Source organism: Bos indicus, chromosome 14 (genome assembly GCF_029378745.1).
Source record: "Bos indicus isolate NIAB-ARS_2022 breed Sahiwal x Tharparkar chromosome 14, NIAB-ARS_B.indTharparkar_mat_pri_1.0, whole genome shotgun sequence".
In the NCBI taxonomy this organism is placed as follows: domain Eukaryota; kingdom Metazoa; phylum Chordata; class Mammalia; order Artiodactyla; family Bovidae; genus Bos; species Bos indicus.
In genome coordinates, this window is record NC_091773.1 from 60391999 (window position 1) to 60411708 (window position 19710).

Sequence of the window (19710 nt, forward strand, 5' to 3'; positions counted from 1 at the left end):
TGCTCCTGGTTACTTGACATCATTCACATGCTGGGAATAAGATCTTTCACAACTTTGCATTATACTGATGAGATTTCTCTGTTTGCCAGTTATATATATACTAACTCTATTGAAGAAATAATCAGATATTAGCTAAAATAACTGTGTAAGCAATAGAGATGATATGGGTAGAAAAAAATGGAAGTAAAAGAAGATTAGGTTTGGTACATTGTAGATTGGAATATAGTCAAAAATCTAGAAAGACGTTTAAACTAGCAGAACTGTATACAAATTTTGTTTAAAACAAACAAACAAAAATTCATTCCCTAAAGCAACATTTTGTGAGTGTATATCCCAACTCATGTCAGATACCCAGTTAGTTATGGCATAATTTTACATTCTTTCCAGAACATGATAGTGCCCAGCATACATTAAATGAACAATCACTGCCCTCTTTCACATTTAGCCTGGCCACCGCCTTAATAATCATCTCAGTATGACATTCCAGGCATTACTGCCAACCAGTCTGCTTTGGTCGATCATGTGATGTTATGTATCAGCAGGTTGCTGTAATCCAAACAGTGGGCTAATCTCCTTACCAAAATAGTTGTATTTATTTCTTGCAGCACTGTTATGTGGTAGGTAGTGTTTTAATCCCCATTTACAAGTGAGGAAGTAGATGCTAAAGTACTATCAAATTGATTGTGATAGTAAGTCACCTCAAATCTTATATGTAAAAGGGTAAAATATAAAATGAACAATAGTATAAACATAGCAAAATAAGAAAACAATGAGATTACAGTTGATGGTAGATACTTAAACTGACGTGTTATGATAAGTTGGGAATGAGAAGTCATTATAAGATACTGAAAAATAATGGAAAAGTAGAAGACTCTGAAAGCCAGTTGGAAGATTGGGACAGACATATAGGAGACAGAGTAGGCCTTTTAAGAGGTGATGAAGGCAGCCTCAGGTTGTGACTTTGAGATTTCTAGTTTTAGTTGCTGTGAGTTTTATTTCCTACACTTAAGAAGTCAGTGAGATTGCCTGTGATATTCTTAAAGTAAGTCTACTTTTTACTTGAATTAGGTGAAATGACTATTGTTTTTCCCAAATATCTACGATATCTATGATAATAACAATTCAGAATTTAAAATCAAGAGAAGGATTTGAGAAACGCACAGTTCTGATGATATTGAATTTGTGATGTCCAGTGGACCTTTGATTATGCAGAGTCTCTGGGTTAGAGATTTTTTAACTTGTCAACTGTAGATCGTAAGTGGAGATGTAGGCATGAATGAGATCTCCCATAGAGAGAGAGAAGAGCATAAAACTTTGGAATGAACCATGACATCAGTATATCAGGAGCTGGCTGAGGAAGAAGGATCCAGTCTGAGAACAGTCCCAGAAGAGTCTGAATTAGGAGAACTAAAAGAGTGATGTCAGCAAAGTCAAGGAAGTACGGGACCAAGAGGAAAAAGATCACTGTCAGGTGGCCTAAAGAAATCAGGTACCATGGAGAGTGAGGGGACATTTGATTCGGTGGTGGCCTTTGCTTGCTAACACAGTTTTGATGGGGTTAAGGTAAGAATATGAAAATGTGATCTCAGTGGGTCAAAAAGACAGTGCAAAGTGATGCAGCAAAAAAATTTACCAATGCATCCTGATAAGTATCAGAAATACAGTAGAAATATGTTATGATGATGAAAGAGGGGCATGATTTAGGGCTGAAATAGGCCTTAGAGATTATTCAAATAGCAACTGCTTATTTTAACACATGAGGAAACCAAGTCTTTAAAAGGTTTAGTCGTTTATACCATGGCAGAGCCCATAGTGGCAGATAGAACGGATGGCACCTTAGTCTTCTGATTCCAAACCTACCGGTATATATAGGCAAACTCTAAGCTCAAAAGGGAGGGGGATTTTCTTTTGATTTCTAATGTTTGTCGTATTCTTTGAGCATTTAAATGTGTTCTTCCTCATACATAGAAAGGGATAAATTGTGGTTGTGCTAGAGTATATTAATCTGCATGTCCAGTGTATTATATGTATAAAGATGTTGGTAAAAAGCCACTGGCTGAATCTAAAACAAAATGCCAGACTCAGTCATGTTGCAAAATTTAATCAAAATATATATTCATAGCCAATTAAGAGAGAAAATTTAATTTGTGGTCAGGTAGAAATATTAAATAATGTTATAGAAGTATTAAGTGAATTAGAATGTTAAATACTGAATATTAAAATAACTGCTCTTATTTATGAATGTTGTGTCTATCCTTTGTCAGTTGTATGAAAATAAAATATTCACAACAGTATTTTTGAGCATCCATGCCAGATCATAATTTCTTTAGTTTTTGGTATAAGAGCACCACCTATGGGTTTCTCAGGTATTTGAGGGAAAACTTTTTAAGCGTAATCTGATAAAAATGTAATAAAATTCTTTCCTGTTTTGCTCTATAACTAGTCTCTCCAGCTCAGTTTATTTAAAGGTTAGGAGTTATTTGCTTTATCATAGGTTATTCCCACCTGGTTTTTGGATGTGTCCCAGAACTGTTAGATCAGCTGATAAGTATTTGAGTACTTACATGCCATTACAGTGTTAGTTTAACGTAAAATTGTATTATTCTCTTTAACGTAAATGAATCTTTTCATGAAAATGAACAGTTTACAATATCCTGGGGGAGACATGATAATAGTTTTTGCTAGTTTATTTGTATGTTTGTATCTTCATGAACTTAAGAATTTCTTCAATATACTGCTACAAAATGCTTTGGCAAGAGAGTGAAGAAAGGAAAAAGGGCTTATAAATGACTTAGAGCATCTTTTCATTAATTGCTGAGATGATAACTCATTAGAACAAGGATGGAAACAAAATTCTGGCACTTCAGTATTCAGTCAGTTCAGTTCAGTTGCTCAGTCGTGTCCAACTCTTTGTGACCCCATGGACTGCAGCACGCCAGTCTTTGCTGTCCATCACCAACTCCCAGAACTTGCTCAAACTCAACGTCCATTGAATTGGTGATTCATTCCAACCATATCTCATTCTCTGTAGTCCCCTTCTCCTACCGCCTTCAATCTTACCCAGCATCAGGGTCTTTTCCAAGGAGTCACTTCTTCACATCAAGTGGCCAAAGTATCGGAGTTTCAGCATCAGTCCTTCCAATGAATATTTTGGACTGATTTCCTTTAGGATGGACTGGTTGGATCTCCTTGCAGTCCAAGGGACTCTCAAGAGTCCTGTCCAACACCACAGTTAAAAAACATCAATTCTTGGGTGCTCAGCTTTCTTTATAGTCCAACTCTCACAATCCATTCATGACTACTGGAAAAACCATAACTTTGACTAGATGGACCTTTGTTGGCAAAGTAATATCTCTGCTTTTTAATGTGCCGTCTAGGTTGGTCATAACTTTCCTTCCAAGGAGTAAGCATCTTTTAATTTCATGGCTGCGGTCATCATCTGTGGTGATTTGGGAGCCCCCAAAAATAAAGTCTGTCACTGTTTCCATTTTTTCCCCATCTGTTTGCCATGAAGTGATTGGACCAGATGCCATGATCTTAGTTTTCTGAATGTTGAGTTTAAAGCCTGCTTTTTCACTCTCTTCTTTCACTTTCATCAAGAGGCTCTTTAGTTCTTCTTCACTTTCTGTCATTAGGGTGGTGTCATCTGCACGTCTGAGGTTATTGATATCTCTCCAGGCAAACTTGATTCCAGCTTGTGCTTCCTCCAGCCCAGCATTTCTCATGATGTACTCTGCATATAAGTTAAATAAGCAGGGTCACAATACACAGCCTTGACATACTCCTTTTCCTATTTGGAACCAGTCTGTTGTTCCATGTCCAGTTCTAACTGTTGCTTCTTGACCTGCACACAGATTTTTCAAGAGACAGGCAGGTGGTCTGGTATTGCCATCTCTTTCAGAATTTTCCACAGTTTATTGTGATCCACACAGTCAAAGGCTTTGGCATAGTCAATAAAGCAGAAGTAGATGTTTTTCTGGAACTCTCTTTCTTTTTTGATGATCCAGTGGATGTTGGCAGTTTGATCTCTGGTTCCTCTGGCTTTTCTAAAACCACCTTGAACATCTGGAAGTTCACGGTTCCCATACTGTTGAAGCCTGGCTTGGAGAATTTTCAGCATTACTTTGCTTGCGTGTGAGATGAGTGCAGTTGTGCAGTAGTTTGAACATTCTTTGGCATTGCCTTCTTTGGATTGGAATGAAAACTGACCTTTTCCAGTCCTGTGGCCACTGCTGAGTTTTCCAAATTTGCTGGCATATTGAGTGCAGCATTTTCACAGCATCATCTTTGAGGATTTGAAATAGCTCAACTGGAATTCCATCACCTCCACTAGCTTTGTTTGCAGTGATGCTTCCTAAAGCCCACTTGACTTCACATTCAAGGATGTCTGGCTCTAGATGAGTGATCACACCATCATGATTATCTAGGTCATGAAGATCTTTTCTGTATAGTTCTGACTATTCTTACCACCTCTTAATAGCTTCTGCTTCTGTTAGGTCCATACCATTTCTGTCGTTTATTGTGCCCATCTTTGCATTAAATGTTCCCTTCAGTTCAGTTCAGTCGCTCAGTCATGTCCGACTCTTTGCAACCCCATGAATTGCAGCACACCAGGCCTCCCTGTCCATCACCAACTCCTGGAGTTCACTCAAACTCACATCCATCGAGTCAGTGATGCCATCCAGCCATCTCATCCTCTGTCGTCCCCTTCTCCTCCTGCCCCCAATCCCTCCCAGCATCAGAGTCTTTTCCAGTGAGTCAACTCTTCGCATGAGGTGACCAAAGTACTGGAGTTTCAGCTTTAGCATCATTCCTTCCAAAGAAATCCCAGGGCTGATCTCTTTTAGAATGGACTGGTTGGATCTGCTTGCAGTCCAAGGGACTCTCAAGAGTCTTCTCTAGCACCACAGTTCAAAAGCATCAATTCTTTGGCGCTCAGCTTTCTTCACAGTCCAACTCTCATATCCATACATGACTACTGGAAAAACCATAGCCTTGACTAGACGAACCTTTGTTGGCAAAGTAATGTCTCTGCTTGGTATCTTTAATTTTCTTGAAAAGATCAGTAGTCTTTTCCATTCTGTTGTTTTTCTCTGTTTCATTGCACTGATCACTGAGGAAGACTTTCTTATCTTTCCTCGGTATTCTTTGGAACTCTGCATTCAAATGGGTATACCTTTCCTTTTTGCCTTTGCCTTTCACTTCTCTTCTTTTCTCAGCTGTTTGTAAGGCCTCCTCAGACAACCATTTTGCCTTTTTGCGTTTCTTTTTCTTGGGGATGATCTTGATCATTGCCTCCTATACAGTGTCACAAACCTCCGTCCATAGTTCTTCAGGCACTCTATCAAATCTAATCCTTTAAATCTATTTCTCACTTCCAGTGTATAATCATAAGGGATTTGATTTAGGTCATACCTGAATGGTCTAGTGGTTTTCCCTGCTGCTGCTGCTAAGTCACTTCAGTCGTGTCCGACTCTGTGTGACCCCATAGGCGACAGCCCACCAGGCTCCTCCATCCCTGGGATTCTCCAGGCAAGAATACTGGAGGGGGTTGCCATTTCCTCCTCCAATGCATGAAAGTGAAAAGTGAAAGTGAAGTCACTCAGTCGTGTCCGACTCAGAGCGACCCCAGGGACCTGCAGCCTACCAGGCTCCTCCGTCCATGGGATTTTCCAGGCAAGAGTACTGGAGTGGGGTGCCATTCAATTTAGTCTGAATTTGGCAATAAAGAGTTCATGATCTGAGCCAGAATCAGCTCCCAGTTTTGTTTTTGCCGGCTGTGTAGAGCTTCTCCATCTTTGGCTGCAAAGAATATAATCAGTCTGATTTTGGTATTGACCATCTTGTGATGTCCATGTTTAGAATCTTCTCTTGTTGTTGTTGGAAGGTGTTTGCTATGACCAGTGTGTTCTCTTGGCAAAACTCTGTTATAGCCTTTGCCCCGCTTCATTTTGTATTCCAAGGCCAAATTTGCCTGTTACTCCAGATGTCTCTTGACTTCTTGATTTTGCATTCTAGTCCCCTGTAATGAAAAGGACATCTTTTTTGGGTGTTAGTTCTAGAAGGTCTTGTAGGTCTTCATAGAACCGTTCAGCTTCTTCAGCATTACTGGTTGGGGAAAAGACTTGGATTACTGTGATATTGAATGGTTTGCCTTGCTTTATTAATACTTCAGTGTTAATAAGCCCCAAATAGAATCGCATTTGGATAAACACAGTCTTTTTGTAAAATACCAAAGTATTTTTTTGGTAAGGGGAAAGCAAAAACAAGTGGAAACTGTGTGTGTGGGCAATAAGATGTATGCTAGATTATTATATATATATTATTATATATATATTAATTAATATATATATAATATATCAATGTATTGTATACCTGTATTTTCATGCCATGAATCTCTGTGTTCGAAAAGTGATTAAAAACAAGATCCCTTTGGCAGTGTACCCTAATTTCAAACTAGATGCATTTTAGGCATGAACCTGCAGAGGTTTAAAACCTTGATTGCATGTTTTCTGCAGGGAATGGCTAATTCTATTGAAATAAGTATTGACTCTCTGAGCAATATAGTTTGCCATATGTTGACCATTATGGATAAAAACTTTGTAAAATTACTCCTTAGCAAGCATACTTAACCTAAATTGAACAGACCATAACCTCTATTACATAGACACACCAAAAAAAATGGTCATTTTGGCAGCTACTTTCCCCACTTGTAATTTGCTCCTTTTTATCTGCTCTTACTTTAAAAATTAGATAGTCTGGTCTGTCAGAGTTGTATCAAATAAGAGATTCCAAGATTTTAAATTTTACTGAAGGTTTAAACATTGATTGCATTTTTCTTTTTTTTGGCCTGTGACTCTTGAGGGAGACTAAATTCTGGGATTATTAGCTGAATTCTGGATTGTTAAAATGTGAACTGTGAGCGTTCAAGATAATGAAGGGAGAATCAGTTCAGTTCAGTCGCTCAGTCGTGTCCAGTACTTTGCGACCCCGTAGACTGCAGCACGTCAGGCTTCCCTTGTCCATCATCGACTCCTGGAGCTTGCTCAAACTCATGTCCCTCACGTCAGTGATGCCATCCAACCATCTCATCCTCTGTCGTCCCCTTCTCTCCTGCCTTCAATCTTTCCCAGCATCAGGGTCTTTTCCAGGGAGTCAGTTCTTCACATCATGTGGCCAAAGTATTGGAGTTTCAACTTCAGCATCAGTCCTTCCAATGAATATTTGACTGATTTCCTTTAGGATAGACTGGTTGGATATCCTTGCAGTCCAAGGGACTCTCAAGAGTCTTCTCCAACACCACAGTTCAAAAGCATCAATTCTTAGGTGCTCAGCTTTCTTTATAGTCCAACTCTCACAATCCATACATGGCTACTGGAAAAACCATAGCTTTGACTAGACGGACCTTTGTTGTCAAAGTAATGTCTCTGCTTTTTAATATGCTATCTAGGTTGGTCAAAACTTTTCTTCCCAGGAGGAAGCATCTTTCAATTTCACAGCTGCAGTCACCATCTGCAGTGATTTTGGAGCCCCCCAAAATAAAATCTATCACTGTTTCCATTGTTTCCCCATCTATTTGCCATGAAGTGATGGAACTTGATGCCATGATCTTCGTTTTCTGAATGTTGAGTTTTAAGCCAACTTTTTCACTCTCCTCTTTCACTTTCATCAAGAGGCTCTTTAGATCTTCTTCGTTTTCTTACGTAAGTGTGGTGTCATCTGCCTATCTGTGGTTATTGATATTTCTCCCAGCAATCTTGATTCCAGCTTGTTTTTCATCCAGCCAGGCATTTTGTATGATGTACTCTGTATATAAGTTAAATAAGCGGGGTGACAGTATCATGCAGGCAAAGTGCTGGTAGTAGTTTGAATTTATTCTCCGTTTCTTCTAAGATATTTAGATATCTAACCACATAATGATAACTTTAATCACTATTTCAAGCCTTTATTTTTAAAATAATTTAGGAATCATTTATGACTTTGTAATAAAGTTTGGAAGTATTCCTGGAATGAATTAAAGAACTACTTTGAAGTAATGTTTTGCTGCTTTTATCTAATCATCTACCCACTTTAACAACTCAGCATCTTACTGTTGTGTTTATATGTGCTTTCCTTTAATTATTTTGTTCAGAAGACTATATTTATATGATTTTTTTAAGTATCCAAAAAGTAGTTCAGTAAAGCTGATTTTTAGGTAGTTATAATAAATAAATTTAAAAGGTGAATCTTGGGAAAAAGATAGATGGATGGATGTACCAGTTGATCTCCATGGCTAAAGCTAGCAGTCTTGACTCTTAAATTGTGTGCAGAGATCCAAATTGAAAAGTTCACACCTCCGCAAGACTTTATACTTGATTAGGATAAGATAATTTGACTAAAAGGAAAGAAAACAATCTAATTAGAATAATGAAAGTTTTTAAGGTTGGCCATACCGTATTTATTGTATATGATTTGACATCTGATATGTTTCTTTTTAATAAATACTAATTTACTTAATGCTTTATTTAAAATACAACAGTTTTCTAAGATTGCTTTGATTATCTTCCAGCCTGTGGAGAAACTCCAGAACAGATTCGAGCACCGAGTGGAATAATCACGAGCCCAGGCTGGCCTTCTGAATATCCTGCCAGAATCAACTGTAGCTGGTTCATAAGGGCAAACCCAGGGGAAATCATTACTATAAGGTAATTTTGATACCTCCTTGTATTATTGTTTGATGTTTTATTACAAAATATAAATCCGCTTTCCAAATATCATCACTCAACATGCAGTATAAAAAGATGATTTTTAGAAAATAAATTGTATTTATCATTACCGTCTTGAGGGGAAGAATAACGGCCCATTCTTCCCCTTCTGTTAGGGCATGTGTTTTGAATATTTTCTAATGGTGATAATGAATTTGTGCTGAGCCATCCATATTCTTCTAGGCAATTTTTTAACAAAAGCTACATATCTGCAGAATAGTTTATTAGAGTCAAGAATAGAATCTTGGGCAATGAGACAAATAAACAGACTTACTATAATTCACTTGGATATCTAGCCCATAATCTTGGTCTTGAAAGTAGAGTCCTCTACCTTAGTGAATTAAAACATAGTTGTAGGCTATGCCTCTGTATATGTTACGTGTGTATAAAACTTGACGTAAGCTAATGATGGATAAATACTGTGTCTAGAAAAAGCTCATTTTTCATAACAGTGAGACAATAGATCATTTGTTAAGAATACAAAATGAAATATAATCCTAGGGAAAATAACCGTAAATTCTAAATCCTAAGAATAAATAAGATGTAAATAAGGAAGATTAAGAGTATTTTAAAGACATTTAAAATTGTAGAGAAAAACTGTGGGAATAAGATACTAAGGAGGAAATACCCAGTAGAACCAGTTATTGCTTGCTTAAGGAAATTATATTGGGGTTATTAGAGGAAAAAATTTGCCTGAAAGGGAGAAAAAAGTGCACCTAAACAGAGAACTATAACACAATTAAGAATGCCGTTTCGATCACAGAAGTATTACAAAGGCATCTTTGACAGTCTTTCATTATTTACATTTTTATGGATGAGAATCATGGAACATTAGATTTAAAAGAGACCTCGTAGATCATAGACACATATCCCTTCATTTTTACATTTTCAAAAAAGTGGGATTCTAAATTAAGCCTATGTTTGAACGTTTCCGTCTTCCTTTTTTATATTTATTAACTCATGAGGACCAGTCACGTGAGGAACACAGTTATTGTCTGTCCCCTTTTTTCTGTGGAAGCCATAAAACAGCAACATATGGTATGTTTTCCTTTGGTTCCTCTCTGCCCTGAGCCATAGCTTCTGGAACACTGAAGCTGAGCATCGGTGGAAGCAGTAACACTCCTCTGTGAGAAATACGATTCCCTTGCCTGATGCATGGGTGGGATGTGCCATGAAAGTTATCCTTCTGCAACTGTACCAACATTGGAATCTGAACAATATGTCTGTTTTCTGCTACTTACAGTATGACTTAAGTACAAATGTGTTTCCAAAGTAACATTTTACCATAGGGGTTCCAAATATTTTTTAAACATGAAACTAGCATTTTTAGAGATTTTTCTTCTTTTAACCTAAAATTTCAACCGCAAATTAAATTTGCAGCCTACCAGCTCAGTTCTGTAAAACTTGGCAATTCTTGCCAGCACAGAGGAGATGACATGGAGTACTGCCATCTGGTTCTGATCATGTGTTGGATCCTTGAGATGTCACAAAGCTACACTAAAAATCAAGCACAGTATTGAAATGCAGAGTATTAGAGGTGAGCCCAACACACCTAAAGGAAGATTTCCTAAATTCTGAACTGAGTTAACAAATTTGCATTTACACAGCCAGTCTCATAAAATAAGAAAGTAATTTTAGTAATTGTCCTAGTTCTTACTGAAACCATTATCATGATAATAACAAACTTTTAAAGATGACATATTGACATAATATGCAAAGAAAGTCAAGTTTCACTTGTGAATATTGGTGTAATATCTTAAAAAATAGTTCAAAAGAAATTTATACCATGATCAAATGAAGTTCATTTAAACACACAATTTAGTCAGTATTAGGAAACATTAAATTCATTTACCATATTAAGTCAGAGAAAAGGTATATGATTATCTAGACACAGGTTTTAAAACTTTTTGGTAAAATGAAAAACAACATGCATTCCTGAGTTTAAAATAATTAAAATATAGATAAAAGAAACTAAAATTACATGCTATAAACAAATAATACTTAGAACTCTCCTTGTAAAACTGGTTAAACTATTTAACCAGTTTATACGCATTTTTATCCTTTCCCTGGAAATCTGCTAGAATTCACAAAGGCCACCTTATCCTCTGTCTACCTTATCCACAGAGGATTGGATTCTGGTTCCCTGCTTGAAGCCAAGGACTAGGGTCAGGATATTTTGTTTAAGAAAGGAGACTGAAGAAGACTTCTACTAACCACTGCTTGAACTCTCATGGAGCTGAGAGCTTAGAAAGATAGGATGACATACCATAATAAATGAGAATTTAACTAAGTCCCTTACTGATTCTGTGACACGATTGTAATACTGCTCTGAACTGCCACGTTAGGGCTGGTTTTAGAAAGGAGACCTAAACAGAGGAAGTTACAGAGCAGATGCTGTGGGGGAATATAGGGGGAAAAAAATTAAAAACAGCACCAAAAATCCTCCTCAGAAGCTTGCAACCCCCAAATTTCTAGAATGTATGAAAAAATTTAATATTAATCAAAACAGCCAACAAAATCAAACTGTTAGTCACTCAATTGTGTCCAACTCTTTGTGACCCTATGGACTATAGCCCGTCAGGCTCCTCTGTCCATGGAATTCTCCAGGCAAGAATACTGGAGTGGGTAGCCATTCCCTTCTCACAGGGATCGAACCTGCATCTCCCGCATTGCCGGCAGATTCTTTGCCATCTCAGCCACCAGGGAAGCAACTTGGAACACAGATTTACTACAGACGTTTTACACTTTAATATACTGGAGTTTTTTTTCCTTAACCTTCTTTATGCCATGAGCACTTTGGTAGTTTGGTGAAACCTATAAATCCATTCCCAGAATATTTTTAAATGTATAGAATAAAACACATAGCATTACAAAAGAAACCAGTTATTCCTGAAACACAGCTATCAGATATTTTTACAAATACATATATGTTTATTAACAATTAGTGAGCAAGCCATGCTTTTAACAGTTACTATAATTTTAAAGTGGTTTTGAGTGTAAGTAGTTACTCTAGATATCTACTAAAACTGAAATGTAATATGAAATTTTCTATGATTTCTACTGGTGACAGTGTGAGAAGCATTATAAAAACTATTCATAGTATGTTTATTTTCTTTTTTTTTAATTTTATTTTATTTTTAAACTTTACAATATTGTATTAGTTTTGCCAAATATCAAAATGAATCCACCACAGGTATACCTGTGTTCCCCATCCTGAACCCTCCTCCCTCCTCCCTCCCCATACCCTCCCTCTGGGTCGTCCCAGTGCACCAGCCCCAAGCATCCAGTATCGTGCATCGAACCTGGACTGGCAACTCGTTTCATACATGATTTTTTACATGTTTCAATGCCATTCTCCCAAATCTCCCCACCCTCTCCCTCTCCCACAGAGTCCATAAGACTGATCTATACACCAGTGTCTCTTTTGCTGTCTCGTACACAGGGTTATTGTTACCATCTTTCTAAATTCCATATATATGCGTTAGTATACTGTATTGGTGTTTTTCTTTCTGGCTTACTTCACTCTGTATAATAGGCTCCAGTTTCATCCACCTCATTAGAACTGATTCAAATGTATTCTTTTTAATGGCTGAGTAATACTCCATTGTGTATATGTACCGCAGCTTTCTTATCCATTCATTATGTTTATTTTCATAAGTAAAGCAATGTTAATGAAATGTTAAATTTCAGTTACAGATGGGTGAAAATAAAATTGTCGATTTTTCTACAGAATTTGAGAATTTGAAAGGGGATTAGAAACACTGAATACTTGTAGTTGGACTTAATTAGACCAAAGCGTCCCTGGTGGCTCAGTGGTAAAGAATCCACCTACCAATGCAGGAGACGTGGGTTTCATCCCTGGATCAGAAAGATCCTCTGGAGAAGGGACTAGCAACCTGTTCCAGTATTCTTGCCTGGGAAATCCCATGGACAGAGAAGCCTGGCAGACTATAGTCCATGGAGTTGTAAAAGAATGGGACATGACATAGCAGCTAAACAACAACAACAAAGACCAAAGCAGAGGGAAAGAAACTTTTTTTAAAAACCTATTAATATAGGAGAATATAGGAAAAGAGGAAAATGAGAAAACCCTATCCCCACCCCAAATAGAATTAAAAAAAAAAACAAATCTCACTTAACATTTAGAAGATAGACTATCCAGTCAGGTTTATTGGTTGGTTAACTGGTATGATCCTTCTCTAATGGGCTTTAGGAACATACATAAAAGAGTACCAATACAGAAAATCTAAATAATGAAGATAGGAAAAGATAAGCTACGAAATACTGATCAGAAGAGAGCTAGTGTAGGAGGGTTAATCAGTTGTAATTGACTTCAAAACAAAATATTAATAACAAATGGAAGATAGAATCATGGTTAGATGTTCTGTACCTAATAACGCAGCCTGAAACCAAGCAAAAGCAAACTGTAGGGAATTACCAAGCAGATAATCTGACCACGTTTTCCTAGTCCACAATTACAGTGGAAGTTTGTAAACATATTTATCTGAATTTAAACAGGAAAACTGTAAGTAAAAATAGAGAAAATTTGATACTGATCCAGTAGACACATATATCACATATGTGTGTGATTTTTATACCTATCTCAGTGGATAGAGAATGCACATTCCTTTTAATGACATGTGCAACATTTATTTAAAAATTGATTATACATTAAATAACAAAGGAATTCTCGATGTATTTCCAGACTACATCATTCAGATTGTGTTCTCTGACCATAACACAGTTATATTGGAAAACAACAATTAAAAAGCCCATATGTTCAGAAACATATTCCTAAATAACAACTGCACCAAAGATGGAAGGCACAGTGGAACTCAAAATATTTTTAAATAGCTGTAATGAAAATATTAGATATTAAAACTGTTGAACTACGTTGAAACAGCAGTTAGTGAAAAATTTACAACTTTAGTGCATTGAATTAAAAATAAATGCATGGAGAGTAAAGTGGAAAATATATTAGCTCAGCATTTTCTCAAGAGTTTAGAATAAAAACTACAGGGTAATCTTTATTTACCAGAAAATAATTAAACAGAAAAAATGAATTAAAATTAAACAGAAAAAAATCTTTATTTATTAGAAGATAATTAAACAGAAAAAAAAACAAAAAACTGGTTTTCTGAAAAACTGAGTAAAATAAACAAAGACAGATCTCAAGGAAAGAGATCTGTATCTTTTTTTTAAAAAAAGATACAAAAATGTCTATAGTTATAAATACAATAATAGAGATTTTAAGTCACAAAGGAATATCGTGAATGGTTTATATTGATACTTTTATAAATTAGATGAAGTGAATCATTTCTGAAAGTGTGTTACCAAATTGATTCAAGAAGAATTAGAAAACTAACTAATGTAATAGTCATTAAAGAAATTAAATCAACAGTCAAAATAAGATTTTACACCCAGATAATTTTACAGGCAATACCAAATAAATAGAGAAAGAAATTTTCTTAACTTGCTAAAAGGTATCTGTTCAAAAATTTTAAAAATCAAACTTTTAATATTGAAGTTAAACACAAAGGACCAAAACAAGGTTACATACTTTCACTGCTTGTACTTGAACCCTCAGTCAATACCACACTCCAACAAATAGAGATTCGTGATATAAAAAAATGAAAAGGAAGACGTAAAACTCTTATTTGCCAGTATTACACTTACCTACAAAGAAAATCCAAACAAATTTAAAGACCATAGATACCAAAATTTAAACAGTTGTTTGAAAGTACTATGTGAAGCTTTGCCGTGATAAATTTTACTTTCAAGGGCAAATGACTTCTAAGAAAATTTAAATTATCAAAATTGACTAATTGAAAGTTTAGGAAAAGCTGATTAAACCAAAAAGCATGAAGAAATTGAAAATCTCTACCCTAAGTCGTCTTTACTGTGAAGAAGCACAAGGCGCAGATTTGTAAACAATCTGTTACATAAACTATTACAAAGCATAAAAAAAGAAAAACTGAAAACTGTTTCTCCTTATAAATGTGTTTTAAGCACTCTAAATGAATATTGGAAAACAAAATCCTCATAGTGTATACATGAAGAGACAACTACTGATTATTTCTTTTGTTCTAGGTCAGGTCCCTGATTTCATGAATCTTAAACATTTTAGTTGATTAAAAGTTGGGAGTTCCCTGGTGGCTTAGTGGTTAGAATTCCAGGTTTTCCCTGCCATGACCCAGGTTCAATCCCTGGTCAAGGAACTGAGATTCCACAAGCCACCATAAACATTAGGGGTGTATATATCTTTTCTAATTAATGTTTTGTTTTCTTCCATAAATATCTAGGAGTGAAATTGCTAGATCGTATGGTAGGTCTATTTTTAGTTTTTTGAGGAACCTCCATACTGTTTTCCATGTGGTCCCACCAACAGTGCACAAAGGTGGTTCCCTTTTTTCCACATCCTGACCAACACGGCTTTGACAATAACCACTTTGACAGATGTGAGGCGGTATCTCATTGTGGTTTTGTGTTGCATTTCCCTGATGATTAGAAATGTTGAGCATCTTTTCATAAGCCTGTTGGCCATCGGTGTATCTCCTTTGGAAAAATGTCTGTTCAAATCCTCTGCCCATACTTTAATTGGGTTGTTTTTTTGATATTGAGTTGTATGAGTTCTTTGTGTATTTTGGATAATTAACCCCTTATTGGACATGTCATTTGCAAATATCTTCTCCCATTCAGCACAGCCACTGTGGAAAACAGCACGTAAGTTCTTCAAAAAATGAAAAACAGAACTACCACACGACCCTGCAGTTCCACTCTTCTTTCCCAAAGAAAATGAAAAAAATAATTTGAATAGATAAATGCATCCCAGTGTTCATAGCAACATTTATTTATAGTAGCCAAGACATGAAATACAGATAAATAGATAAAAATGATGTTGGGGTGTGTGTATGGTCGTGGAATATTTCTCAGCCATAAAAAATAATGAAATTTTGCCATTTCCAACAGTGTGGATAGACCTACAGGATATTATGCTTAGTGAAATAAGTCAGACAGAGAAAGACACATACTGTATATTTTTAGTTTATGTGGAATCTGAAAAATAAAACACATTAGTGAATATAACAAAACAGAAACATACTCACAAATACAGAGAACAAACTAGTGGTTACCAGTGGAGAGGGATAAAATAAGTGGAGGACTATTGAGGTACAAACTACTATATATAAAATTAAAAAGTTACAAGGATGTAATGTACAGCACAGAAGAATATAGCCAATATGTAATAATAATTTTATATGGAGTATAGGGCTAGTCAAGGCTATAGTTTTTCCTGTGGTCATATATGGATGTGAGAGTTGGACTGTGAAGAAGTCTGAGCGCCGAAGAATTGATGCTTTTGAACTGTGGTGTTGGAGAAGACTCTTGAGAGTCCCTTGGACTGCAAGAAGATCCAACCAGTCCATCCTGAAGGAGATCAGCCCTGGGATTTGTTTGGAAGGAATGATGCTAAAGCTGAAACTCCAGTACTTTGGCTACCTCATGCGAAGAGTTGACTCATTGGACAAGACTCTGATGCTGGGAGGGATTGGGGGCAAGAGGAGAAGGGGACGACAGAGGATGAGATGGCTGGATGGCATCACTGACTCGATGGATGTGAGTCTGAGTGAACTCTGGGAGTTGGTGATGGACAGGGAGGCCTGGCACGCTGCGATTCATGGGGTCGCAAAGAGTCGGACACGACTAAGCGACTGATCTGATCTGATCTGATAAGCTATAAAAATATCAAGTTACTATGTTGTATCCCTGAAACTAATATAATGTTGTAAGTCAACCATACTTCAAAAAAAAACCTAAGTAACAGATACCATTAAGAAAGTGAAAAAGCAACCCATGGATAGAGAAAATATTAGCAATACACATATCTAATAAAGTACTTGGATCCAGAATGTACAAAGAATTTTTATAGCTCAAATTTTTTTAAATGGACAAGAGACTTGAACAGACACTTCAAAGAAGATATAAGAATGTCCAATAAGCACATGAAAAGATGTTCAACATCATTGGTGTTTCAGGAAATGCACATAAAACAACCATGAGAGATGCCATTTCATGCCCAGTAATGGCTGAAATTCAAAATACTTTTAGCACCAACTAAATTTAGCATCAAATTCAGCACCACAGGTAGCACCGACTACTGGGGAGAGTGTGGGTGTGAGTGGTTGTACATCTTGTGTAACCTACATACCTCAAAAAGATACATTTAAAAGTGAAAGTGATAGTTGATCAGTTATGTCCAACTCTTCACGACGCCATGGACTGTAGCCCGCCAGGCTCCTCCGTCCATGGAAGTCTCCAGGTAAGAATACTGGAGTGAGTAGCCATTACCTTCTCTAGGGAATCTTCCCAACCCAAGGATCGAAACTGAGTCTCCTGCACTGCAGGCAGATTGTTTACTGTCCAAGCCACCAGGGAAGCCCCACATGTTTATAAAGAGCTCTTGAAGAAGAATACATTTCAGTGTACGAAGGGTTTAACAGTGTGATTCACAGGAAAAGAAATAGAAATATCTAATAAACATAGGAAAAGTGTTTCAATCTCAGTAAATAAGGAAATGGAGACTAGAACAATGATAAATTTATTTTATGCACCTAATTGGAAACAAATCTTTGGAAATAAAATGTTTCCTTTTGCCAGAGTTGTAGGGTATAAGGTATTTTTTCACACACATTCAGTGGAATTGTGAGTTGGTATAAACATTTTCTCAATGCCACCATCAACTTTAAAGTGGAATTGTATGCTTGGATCTAACAATTCTACTTGTAGAAAAAGCTGTCCTACAGAAATACTTGCTTATGTGTGTATGGAGAGAACATGTATGAGAATTCCTTAAAGTATTGTTCATAATAGTGAAAAACTGGAAGCAGTCAAAGTGTCAGCCTTTGTTCTAGTTACTCAGAATATTTAAAGAGGAAATAGCCTGGTGTAATAATCCTCGGATAATTAACTTTATCATCACTTGGCTTAAGGCAGAGGCAAGGAATCTCATTTTTTGGCTAATTTTTTATGTGCTTCTTATTTGTTCTGTCCTCTGCGTACATGCTCGGTTCCTCAGCCATGTCTGACTTTTTGTGACCACGTGGACTATAGCCCATCAGGCTCCTCTGTCCGTTCTTACCAGCCAAGAATAGTGGAGTGGGTTGCCATTTCCTCCTCTAGGGGATCTTCCCAACCCAGGAATCAAACCCACGTCTCTAGCATCTCCAGCATTGACAGGTGGATTCTTTACCACAGAGCCACTTGGGAAGCCCCTTTCTGTCCTTTATTTGTGCCCGTGTTTTACAAACTATAAAATAACATTTGGCTATAAATCATTTACGTAGAAAAGTATTCCCAAACTCAGGGACTTGTCACTGAAGTTTTTTGTTTGTTCATTTTTGACTTCTTTATTTGGCTCAGGTTGGTGCTATTTGCTCTCCTGAAAATGTAACCTATAAACTTTTTATTACGCAAGCAGATTAACCAGTCTAATCTAAGGGAAGGCTGACTTCCTCTGTGTCCTTCAGTTCATTGAATATGGAGTGGTGTTTCTGGTCCAAACAGAGAACAATTTAGAGTATTAGAAATTAGAAGTGGTCCTTCCTAAAGACACACAGGGAGAAGAAAAAGGTGCCGTGCCAACTATCTCCTGTTTTTTTAGCATTATTTTGGAACTTTGTGTTACTTATGAAGAAGTATTATTCTGGAATCTGGGAAAGATATATAAATATTAGGAACAGAGAAGTATTATTGTTATTATTTTTTGATGATACAGTTGTGTACTAAGAAGAGCCAGGAGAATCAGTGGATATTTAGAGGCTTATAATAAAGTTCTCGGTTATTTTGATTTTTTTTAATGAAATTTTTTTCCAAAATTTCCTTTCAACAGCCTTTTCTGACTTTTTATTTGTAGTTTTCAGGATTTTGATATTCAAGGCTCCAGAAGATGCAGTTTGGACTGGTTGACAATAGAAACATACAAGAATATTGAAAGCTACAGAGCCTGTGGTTCCACAATCCCACCACCGTACATTTCTTCCCAAGACCACGTCTGGATCAGGTTCCATTCCGATGACAGTATCTCTAGGAAGGGTTTCAGGCTGGCATACTTTTCAGGTGTGTTTTTATATAAGAAGAAAGGTTTGGAACAGAATTCTATCATATTAACTCCTCAGTCACTTCAGGACTTGCCTTCTAAACAACGTCCATTTTATTGTGACTAAATACCAAGACAGCTGAGATTGCAGAATTCGAGGCAAAAGGTTCAGGTGCCCTAGAGTTAGGTCTCCAAAAGGCATTTTGTATAATCCTAATAGAATGTTTAATTTTACACACTAAAGTCAGTCTTTTTAAATATTTTGAATATATTTATTTTACAAGAAACTTTTTTCCCCTCAAGTGTTCACCCGTATCCTGCATGTTATTTCAGAATGTATTTTTGTGTGTTACCATTATCTTTACACCTTCAAAGAAAAGACACAATCAATTTTACTTTCATAGTTTGTAGTATCAGAAGTCTTCTTTTGCTGGTTCTTAAACTTTATCTGAATAGTGTGACCAGATCATAAAAATATGAAGAACTCAGAGCATTAGAGTCCCGTAAATTTTTGCTGAAAATAACTTTATATTTTTCTGAAATTAACATGGTCACCTTTAGCAACATATGCTACTTTTTCTCTTTTTTATTAAAAGCACATCTTTGTAATAATTACTTTGATTCTGAAGCATTTTCTGTCACCTATTTGCCAGAAAATAAGTTGTTGATGGAGAGGAAAGCCTTGGGCTGACATCATCAGTGTGGACTGTAGGATGCTAATGTTTAGTTTTCTTTCCCTGTCTCATTCTTGATATATATTTAGGATAGTCTACTAAACAATTAGAATTCTATGAACATTTCAGTTCTTTTCTCTCTCCTTCCCCCTACTCTTGAGTCTAGATAATGGACTTGCAAGATATTGCGTATATG

The 19710-nt window shown here is 36.5% G+C and overlaps 1 protein-coding gene across 2 annotated transcripts in view; it reads left to right on the forward strand.

Moving 5' to 3' along the window:
- LRP12 (LDL receptor related protein 12) overlaps positions 1-19710 on the forward strand; it is a 90275-nt gene that overhangs the window by 60123 nt on the left and 10442 nt on the right. For both annotated transcript variants that reach the window (XM_019973842.2, XM_019973843.2), the window contains 2 exons: positions 8549-8684; positions 18658-18860. In XM_019973842.2, the coding sequence (XP_019829401.2) occupies positions 8549-8684; positions 18658-18860 (339 nt within the window). The remainder of the gene's footprint in view (positions 1-8548; positions 8685-18657; positions 18861-19710) is intronic.